Source organism: Cydia amplana, chromosome 14, assembly GCF_948474715.1.
Source record: "Cydia amplana chromosome 14, ilCydAmpl1.1, whole genome shotgun sequence".
In the NCBI taxonomy this organism is placed as follows: domain Eukaryota; kingdom Metazoa; phylum Arthropoda; class Insecta; order Lepidoptera; family Tortricidae; genus Cydia; species Cydia amplana.
The window spans coordinates 9296487-9311761 of NC_086082.1; the positions used below are offsets into that span (position 1 = coordinate 9296487).

General features: G+C 37.9%; 1 protein-coding gene across 2 annotated transcripts in view; it reads left to right on the plus strand.

Moving 5' to 3' along the window:
- Positions 1-15275, plus strand: part of LOC134654123 (synaptotagmin-15-like) — a 78509-nt gene that overhangs the window by 17983 nt on the left and 45251 nt on the right. For both annotated transcript variants that reach the window (XM_063509565.1, XM_063509564.1), the window contains exons 2-4: positions 1190-1354; positions 3580-3774; positions 11904-12066. In XM_063509565.1, coding sequence (XP_063365635.1) covers positions 1210-1354; positions 3580-3774; positions 11904-12066 — 503 coding nt within the window. In that variant the 5' untranslated portion in view covers positions 1190-1209. The remainder of the gene's footprint in view (positions 1-1189; positions 1355-3579; positions 3775-11903; positions 12067-15275) is intronic.

Consider the following 15275-nt stretch of genomic DNA (forward strand, 5'->3'; position numbering starts at 1 on the left):
TCCGGGGTCGTATATTATGCGTTTTTTTTTCTGGAGCTTGTAAAAAATGTGGAATAAGAAATATTACCTAGGTTGATAAATTAAGCTTCATGGGAAATGTAAACACTGTAAAAGCGGAGCGGAAAATAATATAATTATTAACCCTTATCAGGGCGATTTAGCATAACAGTACCTGCATCCAACATTGAGTTCTATATTCAATGAGTAAGACTGACATTCAATGATCATATTTGAACAGTAAGCCCAGATAATAGAGGTAAATTAGATAATTATCTAAAAGTAGCCTGCAAACTTTTCGAGCATTTGATAATGCACAAACTAGCCCACACTTCGTTCCGTAATGCTCAACAAATTTGTCGGCACATACAACTCCAACGTCGAAGAAGGTAATACCTACAAACAATAGGGATGATGACACATGTTGAATTTTATAACAAAACCTAGTAAAATAGATAGCAAACGAGCAATTTATCACAATAATGTGGATATTAAAATAAAATATTGAAAAATTACAAAAATACAGGACCTGAAAGTTTCAAAATTTAAGTTTTTTTTACTTCCTAAAACGATAAAAGTAAGGGCTTACATTTCATCCAAAAAAATATTGTATAGCAACTATATACATAAACGCAATATTTCACCGACTAAAATGCAATTTTCTTGTTTTGTCCATACTACAAGATGGGCTCCCAGAGACCTTGACGTCACGTTCCCTTATCGTTTAGTTTAGGGCGTTTCGCGAGTGAAGTGCGACTGTCGGCCTTTGACTACAATTTCTGACTTTTGTGTTACTTTAATGCAATGGGTTCCATATAGACATTTGATCCTAAAAACAAACTCTATCGATTGATACCATAAATGAAAATTAGTCATGTAGCCTATTGATTTAGATTAGATCAATATATCTGGTTGTAACACGTATACATACACTAGGTAGTACAAAAGTATTTTCAGTATTTTTTTGTGCCGTTAGTCAGGGCTACCCATGCAAATTAATCTTTATCTAAAGGGAAAAACAAAAGAATAAGATACCTCGTTTTTTTACATAAGGGTGCAAATATTAACATATTATTGTTTAATTAACAAACCTAGACTCAAACTTGTCTTAAAGGTGGCCTAACACATTCCTTCTCAATCGTTGTCTTAAAAAGACAATTAAATTATAAAGGCTTTCTTATGTTGTTGACAGGTATCATCAGATGATAAGAGATGTTAAGCCTGCCACCGTCAGGCTGGAATGGTGGTGAGGTGCGGGCGGTGAACACGAAGAAGATATACTCTAGGAGGCCCTGGTATGAGCTGCCTGTTGACCCTCAAGAATCGTTGACAGACCCGGAGGAGTATAACAACAGAGGTACAGACAGCAACACTCTTAAATGTTCATCGATGGACCTTATTACAAAAGGTATAAGTCAGTTAAGAGTCTGTAAGGGACAGTTAAGAGTGTGGGCGATGGTTCTCATTCTTCATAAAACACATTTAGGTAGGTACCTACTATACCTATTCAAAAACTGAGGGCCTACCGCGAACCACGTTCGACGTGATGCCTCCCTGTCACACTTACGTACGAATTTACAGGTGCGACAGACAGGCAACGCGTCGAACGTGGTTCGCGGTAGGCCTTCTGCACTTACTCGCGTACAACGACGATACCAGTCGCTTTTTAGTGAAGGAAAACATCGCGAGGAAACCGACTAATCTACTAATCCTAATACGGCCTAGTTTCTCCTCTGGGTTGGAATGTCAGATGGCAGTCGCTTTCGTAAAAACTAGTGCCTACGTCAATTCTTGGGATAAGTTGTCAAGCGGACCCCAGGCTCCTAATATGAGCTGCGGCAAAATGCCGGGATAGCGCAAGGAAAATGATTGCAAGAGACTATGAAAATTGGAACGACTTTGCAAAGGAAAAAGATTGACCCAATTGCTCGTTTAACTATTCAAAGAAAATCCTTATTTGTAGTTGTGATTAAAATATAAAACCATATTTATTTTATGCGCAGAAGTTCCATCGCTTTTTGTAAGCTTTATGATGAGAAAACTTTTAATAAAAACCTTCAAAGCGTAGGTTAGTCTTAGGCAATTCATTCATAACCCAACAATATAAAATGTTAAATACAGTTTAATTTAAATTTATAATACCTAGGTTTGAGTTTGAGTGCTCTTTATATTTAATAATTCAGACGGCCTAGGACAAAAATATGTACCTAAGTACATAATATTACATTGTGAAATGCCTTGTTTGGTAGCCGAGATATTTAAGATACAACTAAACGGTTTTTTAACTGTGATTTTTTTTTAAACTAGTTTTTATAAAGTTCCTCGGTGAATTTCGCAAAGAACCGACTTTAAGTATTTTATATAATGTTAACTTATGTTACGTGCATCGTCTACATAAGATGGGAAATAAAACTCCAACTCTTTCCATTTTTTCTTAGAACGATAAAACTTACCTACGTCCATAATGTATTACTTACCTAAGTGGTAATAAGATATAAATCCCATCAAAAACATTACATGTAAAAAGGTGCAAGTCTCGCAATGCTTCTACTACAAAAAAGTTTTGAGATGTAATGTGAAACCAAGTCGGTTATTTTAATGAGTGCCAGGGGGTGTTAAAACTGTATCAAATATATATCTTTAATTTGTAATACGTATAATGACTTGGCCATCGCACGGCTGCATAATGACATAAGGATCATCGTCACCTATTAAAAATATTTCTAATTGAACATAACGCTAGCGCTAATTGCAGTTCGAGCATTACACATATTTACGAGTACGGTACGAGTAAAGCATTATGTGCGATTGCCAAGTCATTATTACTTACCTAAGTGGTAAGACATAAATTCATTGTAGAACAAACAGAGATTTGTGTAACCACCCGACGAAAAGTCTATGAAAAGTTAGGGGTAGACATAACAATTTCAAGGCACCCACTATAATATGTTAGATAATTATTGCCAATAGTATCACTAAGCATATATACTCGTAAAATATCTTTTATCAAGCCAAATTGATGCGGTTGTGTAACCATTTAGTAAGTAATGTTGCTAGTTCGGATGCACATAGGTACCTAGATAGAGAATAACAACTGTCACAATAAGATTCTCGAAATTTATGTCCGAAATATCCAAATCTTAGAGTAAAGTTAATCCCTATAATAAAGTTCCTTGTACATGCTTGTACCAAGCAGTTCCTTGAACGTCTTTAGGATATATGCAACAGGGAAGATGTGGAGGAGGATTTTGCAGCTATCACTACATAGTATAAAACAATGTCGCTTCCCGCTGTCTGTCTGTCCCTATGTATGCTTAGATCTTTAGAACTACGCAACGGATTTTGATGCGGTTTTTTTTTAAATAGATAGAGTGATTCAAGAGGAAGGTGTATGCATAATTTGTGAACCCGTGCGAAGCCGGGGCAGGTTTATTTATATTTACATCTGACTTCAAAATTCCAAAATGAGGAGGTTCTCAATTCTAATGTATGAATTTTTTGTGATTTGGTAAGGCATATATGTATGTATACAGTGATTTTTTGTTTTTTATCATGCATAAATTGTCATTTGATATTTGATAGAGTACGAGTCGGAAAACGTGGTGGAGCGTGCCGAGCCCGAGGTGTACTATGACCCGAGCCCACCCGAGTACGAGGACCCAGTGACGTCGCGGGTGTACCAGAGCCTGCCGTCCGCACCCAACCCGGTATCGCAGGCTACGCCCACTGCCAGTTCCGTCACCGGCTTCTCTATCGCTAATGCTGTCAATTTGAGAGGTAATTAAAGTATATATTTGTAGAAGTGGAAGGTAAACGTGCCTTTAATATACTTCAAATAATAACATTGGGAAGGAGAAAGAGCGAAAGCAAATCTAGTTGAATAAAATATTTTATATTGACAGTTAAGACCGTCCATGCGGCACGCAGCGCTTACAGCTGAATTTACAAAATTCGTTAGTATTAAAATACAAATTCATCACCACATATTTTTTACAAAGGAAGCATAAGGTCTTAAAGGCCGGTAACGTACTTACAACCTCTCTGGTGTTGCGGGTGTCTATGGGCGACAGTAATTGCTTACCAGAGGCGATTCGTCTACTCGTATGTCATAAACTGCCTGCTTCCTATGTCATAAACGCTCGTATTAGGTCAGTCAGGTGGCCATCACACCTATATGTATAAGGTAGGTACTAGAACTTTACCTTTAGTACCTACTGTCGTTTTTAGGGTTCCGTACCCAAAGGGTAAAAACGGGACCCTATTACTAAGACTCCGCTGTCCGTCCGTCCGTCTGTCACCAGGCTGTATCTCACGAACTGTGATAGCTAGACAGTTGAAATTTTCACAGATGATGTATTTCTGTTGCCGCTATAACAACAAATGCTAAAAACAGAATAAAATAAAGATTTAAGTGGGGCTCCCATACAATACAACAAACGTGATTTTTGACCGAAGTTAAGCAACATCGAGCATACGTCGGGCGGGGTCAGTACTTGGATGGGTGACCGTTTTTTTGCTTGTTTTGCTCTATTTTTTGTTGATGGTGCGGAACCCTCCGTGCGCGAGTCCGACTCGCACTTGGCCGGTTTTTATTTACTCCCACCCATTTCCAGTTTTTTTAATTACTAAAGCTCTCATTCTGAGAAGCTCTTAATTGTGGAATGAATCATTGTCGTACGATTTTTCGGCAGCAGCTAGCTAAAGAAGCGTATAGGCTAATAGTAGGCGAGATGCCTACATATGGATGCTTTAAACATGCATCTGACCAAAACTGTGGTCGGCGGTTCCACCAAACCGTCTGTCAGCGATAAAACTATCGCTATAGTGTGTTATATGGGAAGTTTTATGGTTCACTGATGCCTGCTGACGTGTGACGCTGATAAGTCATTCAATTGTGGTTGGTGGAACTAGCCCTAAATCACATCGAATAAAGCAAACTATATTGATATAATATAAGTAAGTACGTATTATTTTCTACTTACCATTTAAATGCATGACATTCAAAATGCGTAATGAAGGTGAATCTGAATCTATTATTGACTGAACCTTTTGATAGTTGACTCACCCTTAGGTATTTGTTACAAAATAATATACTATGTATTGATACGTCTGAAACCGCCCTAAACGGGTTTCATATTGAAGCGTATACTACACACAGTACAAACCACATGTGGCATGTACGGCATCGGCTAACTGTCTGAACAAACTTAAGTATATTTGTTTCTTCAAGATATACTTTAAATTTATGTTGAAAACATTTCGATGGTAATCTTTTATTTGACTTGTTCTACTCATGCAGCATACCTACATGTGTGTAATATCTATATCTTGCGATTACGTATGCATTTGTTATAATATTATATATTATCATCATCATTGGCCACATCATGTCGCCGTTGATGGCTATAAAGTCCTATAGCAGCGTGGCATTTCTTGCCAGTTCTTTATATGTGTACAGGTACCTAATACAGTGAAACCTGGATAAGTGGGACTTCAAGGGACGAGCAGATTTGTCTCACTTAAAGAGGTATTCCCCTTACCTAGTTAGCTCTCAGTTAGTCAGGTACAAATAAATTTCTGTCTCATTTACAGAGGGTCCCATTAATAGAGGTGAGAATAGAGGATATTTCAGTTATAGAGGTGGTTAAATTTCGTTATGGAGCAATTGCATTACTGGTTTCAGAGAAACGGCTTAGCCCTAAACAAAGAAAAAACCAGCTACATGACATTCAAGCTAAACGGCCATACAAGCCCAACCATGAGGGTGTGCGCCGGCGGTGCCCCTATACAGCACGTGGACGGCGCACGCCTACTCGGCTTCCATCTTGACAGCGCGCTAACATGGGAAACGCACATCGACCAACTGTGCAAGAGAATGGGAAGTGCGTGCTTCGCGCTGCGTCGGTTGACGATCACGGCCGGAAGGAGTGCAGTGCGTGAATGTTACTTCGCGACAGTGCACTCGCTCCTGACTTACGGCGTCGAGCTGTGGGGCCGCGCCTCTGACTGGAGGCGTGGGTTCTCGCAGCAAAAGCGCGCCATCCGTGCGATGGCCGGCAAAGCGGAGGATGCCCCGGCGCGTGACCTTTTCCGCGACTTAAAGATTCTCCCCCTTCCTTGCTTACTCATATACCAGGTTTCAGTTTTCACACACGAGAACCTGGATATGTTCAAGCGCAGGGGCGTTAACGCGAACTACAACCTGCGCAGTAATAAACTCCACAATAGGCTGGTCGCCGAACCTCACAGACTCGCCAAGTCAGAGCGATCTGTATACTTTTTAGGCCCCTCGATTTACAATCGCCTGCCTAGTTCGATAAGAGATGCAACTTCCACCTTAGCATTCAAGGTTCGGCTTAAGAAGTGGTTGACGCAGGAGGCATTCTACTCATACGACGAGTTTTTTAGCCAGCCGATTAGTGAGTAGGTAATTGTTAAAAAAAAAAAAATGATATAGCCGATATAAAAATTCAAATTAATAAAATTTATATTCTATTGAATACGTAATATTGTACCTACGTGACATGTAACAATTGTTATTAATAAACAAATTTCATTTCATTTCATTTCATTTCATTTCATTTCGTTAATAAAGTATTTTCTAATATATAAAATAATAATAAAATATAATAAAAATAAATAATATAATCCTTGTCCCTAAATATTTTTTTAAGTCTGTCTCAATATTTCTTTGAATTTATTTTGAATGATTCTCCAAAGGATAGATTTATTCAATTAAATTTGATACGGACTTCATTGCGTCTTAGAAATGTATTAAATGAAAATTTGTTTATTCGTGCTACTTCATCAAGATTTCAGCTTTCGCTTTAATCAAGATTTCAGCTTTCGATTCGATAGTTTTAACTACATAAAGTAACTAAATCAAACTTGAAGTCGTTTAGGCAATATTAAGCAAATGCGGAATTTGAGGACAGACTAAGAGTTAGTAAGAATACGAAAATTGATGAATGAAGTTAAAGTTAGAGAGCTAGGAGATAGAGGCTAGACTAGAAAATGTTTTAATTTTTAGGGTTCCGTAGCCAAATGGCAAAAAACGGAACCCTTATAGATTCGTCATGTCTGTCTGTCCGTCTGTCTGTCCGTCTGTCTGTCCGTCCGTATGTCACAGCCACTTTTCTCCGAAACTATAAGAACTATACTGTTGAAACTTGGTAAGTAGATGTATTCTGTGAACCGCATTAAGATTTTCACACAAAAATAGAAAAAAAACAAAAAATTTTTGGGGTTCCCCATACTTCGAACTGAAACTCAAAAAATTTTTTTTCATCAAACCCATACGTGTGGGGTATCTATGGATAGGTCTTCAAAAATGATATTGAGGTTTCTAATATCATTTTTTTCTAAACTGAATAGTTTGCGCGAGAGACACTTCCAAAGTGGTAAAATGTGTGTCCCCCCCCCCCCCCCCCTAACTTCTAAAATAAGAGAATGATAAAACTAAAAAAAATATATGATGTACATTACCATGTAAACTTCCACCGAAAATTGGTTTGAACGAGATCTAGCAAGTAGTTTTTTTTTAATACGTCATAAATCGCCTAAATACGGAACCCTTCATGGGCGAGTCCGACTCGCACTTGGCCGCTTTTTTAATTTGTAAAGGTGAAATTGGGTACCTTCTACCGGTCGTGTCAGACTTTCAAAGAAAACGTTAATCTTGGCTTGATCTAATTTATGAGTTACAAAATTAATATTAAATTTCAAGAAACCGTTCAAGGTTTTTCCACGTTTTTTATTACATTTCAATAAGTACGCGTAATATTCAACAGGGTCGTGAAGTAATAACAAGGTTAATAGGAAAACCAAATAACATCAAATTGTAACAGGTTGTAGAGAAAAATTTGCGTTTGCCCTCGTTAAATTATTACAAACCTATAAAACCTTCGTATTTAATGATGTACATAAAAATGTTCATGACGCCATATCATATTTCTAACGCCATAACAGCGCTATAAATGTTCGCCTGAAATGCTTTAGGTCGTTCTCGACTCTATTAAAGTAGAGAAAGTTGCTGATAAGTATTTTCTGTCTTTCAATTCTATGACAAAAATGGTCATAAGATGGACGAATGGCCGATTCAATTTGTTAAGACTTTCATCTTGCTTTGATACGACCTTGTGTCGTATCATTAGGCATCTCACGCGCACCAATAATAAATAAATATTATAGGACATTCTTACACAGATTGACTAATATTTAATTACACAAACGGGTCTAACGCGATATAATTTCATTGTTTTTACCTTTAATTCCGACGTTTCAGCTGAGTTGCACCAGCTGTGGTCACGGAAAGACTGACGTCTCAACAAATGTCAACGGAGATATTAATAAAACACCACTAAACTACCCGAAATTTAATAAAAATATTTGGGGTAGACAAAGAAATTGCAGCTACCCGTCAAAGTTTAATGTTTATTGTCCACGGCACGACACACAACACTCACAGCATTCGCACACTGGTCCGAAGATATATCCGCTGGTTTCAACATTTGAATCACTGGTCCCCAAGTAGACGATAATTTGTACCCGACCTCTCGATTGAAATTTTTAGGGTGTTTTTTAATTTCAATCGCCTCTCTCACGATCCGCGGATAATAGTGTCGCTCGTTGGAGAGGACTTTGGGTTTATGTAGCTCAATCTGCGCGCGATTATATCGCGTTAGACCCGTTTGTGTAATTAAATATGTGTACAAAGCGCGAGAGTTTAAAGTGTCAGATTGACTAAGTCCCACAGTAAGCTCAAGAAGGCTTGTGTTGTGGGCACTCAGACAACGTTATATATAATATACAAATACATAAATACATAATAGAAAACAACCAAGACTCAGGAACAAATATCTGTGTTCATCACACAAATAAATGCCCTTACTGGGATTCGAACCCAGGACCGCGGCTTCACAGGCAGGGTCACTACCCACTAGGCCAGACCAGTCGTCAAGCCTGCACAAGCTTAACATTTTACAATTTGCTAAAACAGTATTGGTCTCATGTAAGGGATGTCAAAATTATTGTTTTAAATATAGAAAATATTAATCACTATGATGGTAATCTTTTTTAAAGAAAAAAAAAAAGGCTGGAACATCTATTATTGCATTAATAATATATATGCTTCTCACGTCACAAAAGTTACGACCAAGGGGCTCCCTGAGCTCTCGACATTGACTGCCGTATTCGAACTTCAAGATATTCACAAGAGACGACACGTACTAGATCCATTCTAGATACGTTATAGTTTAGATTTCAACTAGTTCTCTTTTGCAGCGCAATTCGGGCAACCAATGTCACTTTTACGATAGATCGTGTTAGATATCTATTAGATGTGAATTAGATCTCTAAGTAATATCTTGCGAAAATCGTTCAAGAGTATCTCCAGAATCGCGGAAATGTCAAATTTGACAGGTTAGATCTTAAACATATCGTTATCATATCTTGGCGATGTCTAAAAGATATCTAACAGATGTCTGTTACAAAATCCGAATCGGGCCGTGAGGCCATCCTGTCAAGTCCTTGGAAACTGCGATAAGAGACGAAAGTTTGAGGGCGGCCGGGAATGGAGGATAACGACGGTTATGGGAATAGTGATGTACTTGTAATGGTTTCGGGAATGTTCCTTTGTTCCTGGAAATACTAGGTACCCAAATGAAAGAACATTAAATATGTTTATTATAAATGTTGCTAAAATATATCTGTAGGTACCCTAATACACCCTGTACCGTCTGTGGCCTTCTAATGCCTATAAACTCTACTTAGGTAAAAATGCAAGCGCCTCCTGAGCGTGTCTATGAATGATAATTAATTTACGGCAAAATTAAGAAGGTAGTACAGGCATATCAAAAACACGTTAAGTATTTACTTCTACGGGTCATAATTAAGAAAACTAAATCAAAAAAACTTTTTTCTACTCCAGCACTTAAATGTGTCAATTAAATGACTGACAGTGATATCTAAAGCAATGTCATTTGAATGCTTTGTCTATAGGCTCATAAGATGACTGCTAGCAGTCATCTTATGAGTATAATACAACTGCTTTATTTTTTTTAAAGATACAAGTTCCGATCATCTTGATTGAAAGAGGTATGTTTTCATTTACAATAATAACTCTTTTTTTTTTTAATAATAACTCAATTTTTTTTAAATAATAACTCTTTTTTTTTAATACTAACTCTTTTTTTTTTATAATAAATCTTTTTTTTTAATAATAACTCTTTTTTTTTAATAATAACTCTTTTTTTTTTTTTTTTTTGCTGCAGCTGTCATAGAAAAAGTAATGTATGCAACAGCTCATAATTGGTTCTTAAAATTCAAGGGTCTTTTTTTTTTTTTTTTTGCTGCAGCTGTCATAGAAAAAGTAATGTATGCAACAGCTCATAATTGGTTCTTAAAATTCTCGGGTCTTTTTTTACAAAACTCGACTACGTCTCGTTTTGTAACTTCGACCCTTGAATTTTAAGAACCCTTATTATATCACTGTTGCATAAACTACTATCTTTTAATTATTTTAGAGAATACTGATTGTTTCCTTTGATTTAGGTATCTAGTATATAGAACGAGCATCGATAATTGAGTTTATCGATATAGGAAGTCCCTACCTGTCAAGAAAATTTTCCCCACGAATTCCTATGTCTGGTGACAATACTTCTTATAATAAGGCACCAAAAGGCACATTCAGCTGGACTATAATTATTTACTAAACTTTAAACTTCATGTATTTCAGAGGTTTCTCAAATAGACCAATCTAGATAGAGAAATTATGCCGTGGCTTCTTTCTGAATAAAACCTATCATGCATAAGATAAACTTGAGCGTTAGCATATATTTTGAGATTGAATGTTAATTAAATGAGTACATATCTAAGTTGCTCAGTACATATCTAAAGCTTGAGTTGAATACCTTGCTACGGTTTTTTTGTGGTATTCGATTCTGATGTAGCCCAGACAGTAAAATTAAAGTTGGGTAGGTATCTATGCGATTTATCTGTATCATATAGGTACCCACATGTGGTATAAAGGGCCCCACTGATTACCAGTCCGCCGGACGATATCGGCCTGTCAGTTGTTCGGATCTGTCAACTTTTTGTTCTAACTGACAGGCCGATATCGTCCGGCGGTCTGTTAATTAGTGTGCCCCTTAAGGGATGCGCCCCAGGGAACATCTAATTAGCGTAACTCGCCCTAAGCGTGACACACAGTAATCTTAAAATCATATTTAATAAGTACTGTGTATGGGTTCTAATTTTAAGAACTCATTTGTCTTAGATAAGTACATCAGATCAACTTATAAGTTATAACTTACACACTAGAGATAAATTCTCCTTGCAAAGTTTGTTGTTTAGCATTAAGTTAAGAAATAAGCTAGCAACTAATACAGTACATTTTTGAGAAAACATAATTGTTCGTTATGTTTATTCTATAATGTTTAGCATGGAAGGTGAACTTGGAGGATAGGTATAACCAAACGGAGACGCCTTGTCTGTGATTTTCTGTACAAAACAGTCTGCCGATTTTTGCGGGGGAGGGGAACGTCAAATGTATACGTTACGTCAAAATAGCCATGTCAGATAAACGTCAGTCCATACATTATGTGTGATTGTGTATGACCATTGGCCGCCTATTTTCGACAGAGGGGAACGCCTGTTAATGTCTACTCCGTTTGGTTATATCCTCTAAGAAGCTGAATATTGTTTTTTTTATCATTATTAAAGATACGTTAGTAAGTCAGTTAATTATAATAAAGTTATGTATGTATGTTATGTTAGGTTGCCTGTCAATACTAGTTAGGCCATGTTAAATTTAACTGCATTTAACTACAAGAAAGTATATAGGATCCCATACTTCAAACAAAATTACTACCTCTAATAACCTGATCTTAACTAGTGCTTTTCTGCAGAAGCGGCCCTTGTTGCGTTGGGAGGCGCGAGCGCAGCTTTAGTGCTACTGCTGATAATGGCGGGCGTGTTCGTGGCGCGCAGACGCAAGAACAGTCCTTCGCCGACGCCGTCGCCGCCGATCCTGGTCTACCCGCCGCATAACATCGCCGGACCATGCTACATGTATGTATACACATATAACATATACATCACGATAATTATACTGTTCATAATGGCGGGCGTTTGTGGCGAGCAAACGGATACCGTGATCTAACCGTCGCATGGCATGGCGATTGCGTTAGTAAGTACTTCTTCTACACTTTACCGCAGTGGGCATCATGCACGCCGCTACCGCTGTACAAATAATGTTGTACCATAATATAAGCTGAACAGCATAGTGTAAACGACATATTACGATTAGGACAACAGGTAGTCAAGCGTCATTCGCGACTACGGTGCCGTGACAGCCAACCTTTAAAAAAGGCAACTGATTATCAGAATATATGTTGGTATCGCAGTCACGCCACGCACCCACGGTCGATGAATGAGTTTTCACGTGTTATGGACGTATTTGATGCCCAGCGCAGAAGCTATATTCAATTTTGTGTCGAAAAGGCAATAAATATTAAAGTGGTTTGAAAATTCTTTATAAAGCTGTTTTTACACGTATATAATAACTAAGAAATAAAAACCCTTTATTGTACGAAATAAAGATAGGTAATAGCGGACATACATTTTCCAAGTACAAAGGCGAATTCATCCCTATGACAGATCTCTTCCAGCAGTTCCAGCTAACCTCAAAAAACAACGAAGTATGTATGATGATGCGCGTTTTACTTGCACTGTAGCCGAAACACAAACACTATACTTATACGAGCTTTTCGTAACATACCGTGTTGGAATTTATGCATGTATGTACCTCAGTTGAGATAAGAGCCCGTACCATGAGTCACTGACAGTGTCAAAACTGACATTTACGCTATCGAGAACGTAATTTACTATCTATACATCTCGTTTGCACTAATATGCGAGTACGAGCGAGATGTATAGAAAGTAAATTACGTTCTCGACAGCGTTTATGTGCCAGTGGCGTGTACAGTGCCAAACTGATGGTAGCCGTAAAGTTATATTAGTAAATTAGTACTTTGACAGGTAAATGGAGAAACGGACCTCTATTTCACGGTTGAAGAATTCTAGTCGCAATACTTCGTTAACTTTATAACGATCAAAGTTTTAACTGAGAAATAATTTTGCAGTAGACTGCTTTACAGTTCTTTGAAATAAAACAGAGTTGATTGCGTGAAATAATGCATCAAAGAATATTTGCGCATTTATTCAAGTCACTAGGGTGACTGATGTAGTTATTGGACTTATTGACCATTTCTAAGTAATTGACCACTCTTAACAATATAAGACATCTATACTATAGGCTTGTAACTTTCTGATTTGTTAGGAGTGGCCAATTTTTTTTTTATACCACATCGGTGGCAAACAAGCATACGGGCCGCCTGATGGTAAGCAGTCACCGTAGCCTATGGACGCCTGCAACTCCAGAGGTGTTACATGCGCGTTGCCGACCTTTTTAAAAACCTGTACACTCCTTTTTTGAAGAACCCCATACTGTAGACCCTCTGGAATACCTCGGAAGGGAGTTCATTCCGCGGGAGGAAATTCCTCTTAAACCGCACAGTACGCGACCATTTAGGTTCTAGGCTGTGTGGATGAACACCCTGCCGATGGCGAGCGGTGCGGTGATAGAAAGCTGCCATTAGCATTATGTCAAACAATTCTTCAGAGCACAGCCCATTGTACAAGCGGTAGAACACACATGGAGGCAAGGTCTCTCCTCAGACTTAAAGGTTCAATACCGCTTGTGAGTTTGGGATCACCGACGATTCGTACAGCGCGCCTTTGGATTGAGTCGAAGGGTCCACGCTGGCATCCAGGTGCTCCTGCCCAAAGGTGACAGCAGTACTCCATATGGGGTCTGACTTGCGATTTATAAAGCAGCAGTCTTTGCCCCGGAGTAAAGTATCGCCTCGCTTTATTGAGCACACCGAGTTTTTTCGATGCCAGCTTAGCCTTACCTTCCAGGTGGCTACGGAATTGGACGTCACTGTGGACTGTGGAGATGTCGACACCAAGGATCCCAATACTCCCTGACATGGTAAGGGCTGTGCCTTGGAACTGTGGGACCAGAGTAAATGGGGTTTTCTTAGCGGTGAACGCGCAAACTTGTGTCTTGGTGGGGTTGAATCGGACTAAATTGTCCCGACCCCACACCGAAACTCTGTATAGAGTGTTTTCAAAGTCCGACACAAGCATTTCACGACTCAAGCTATGTAGTGTCCAAATAACTATAGCAGTCACCTTAGCATGCGATGTAATTTATTAGTTAAATTAATGTTTGCCTAAAGTCAATTTTTTTATTCGGTAGACTGAAATGACAGTTCATAGTATGAAATGACATTTTATGTTCATACTATGAACTGTCATTTCAGTCTACCGAATAAAAAAATAGACTTTAATGCTTCTAATATAATAAGCAGGGTCGTGTAATAGGTATAATAATTACAAATAGTATTTGTGGTTAAACGTAAAAGTATATTAAAAGCAAATGTTTATTTATAATGGGAGCTTAGGATGTTTCGCTCCAAATGTTTTTTTTTATTAAGATTATTTCGATTAACATTCATTTGTTAAAAGTCGGAATTCTGATAAGTAACTTAATTATAAGGATTATTTTTTTATTATTTAACAGCGTATTTTTTTATATGGATTATTTGCAAAGCAGGAAGTAGTAGTACCTACTTAAGTAGTAGGTAGTAAAAGTAGGTACGTATTTAACATAACGTAAATAATAACATAGAACGTACATTTAATTGTAACATTTTCCGTAGACTTCACTATTCAGTGTCCGTAGCAACAGTTTTCAGCCCGCACAAGTATCGAAAAAGATATGGTTACATTTTTCGCCTAATTACAATGGCATAGAGTATAAAACTGTATCTTGAACTTCGACTCCCCAAATAGCTTACTACTTGCGAGAACAAACATTTGATTGGACGGTCTTCACGGCTATATTACTTCCATAAAGTGACGTCTTCAGATACGAAAAAAAAGTCACTTAAGACCTTTTTGTAAAGCGAAGCAGTATTACTCACCGCAGTAATGGAATAAGCAACTAAAGGACGAACGTGTTTGCCAGCTCGATCCAAGAAACGACACGTATGTATTGTGCCTTTTGGCATCTTAATAGGCTACATGACTAATTTTCATTTATGGTATCAATCGATCGGGTTTTTTTAGGATCAAATGTCTATATGGGACCCACTGCATTAAAGCAATACTAAAAGTCAGAAATTATAGTCAAAGTCTGACAGTCGCACTTC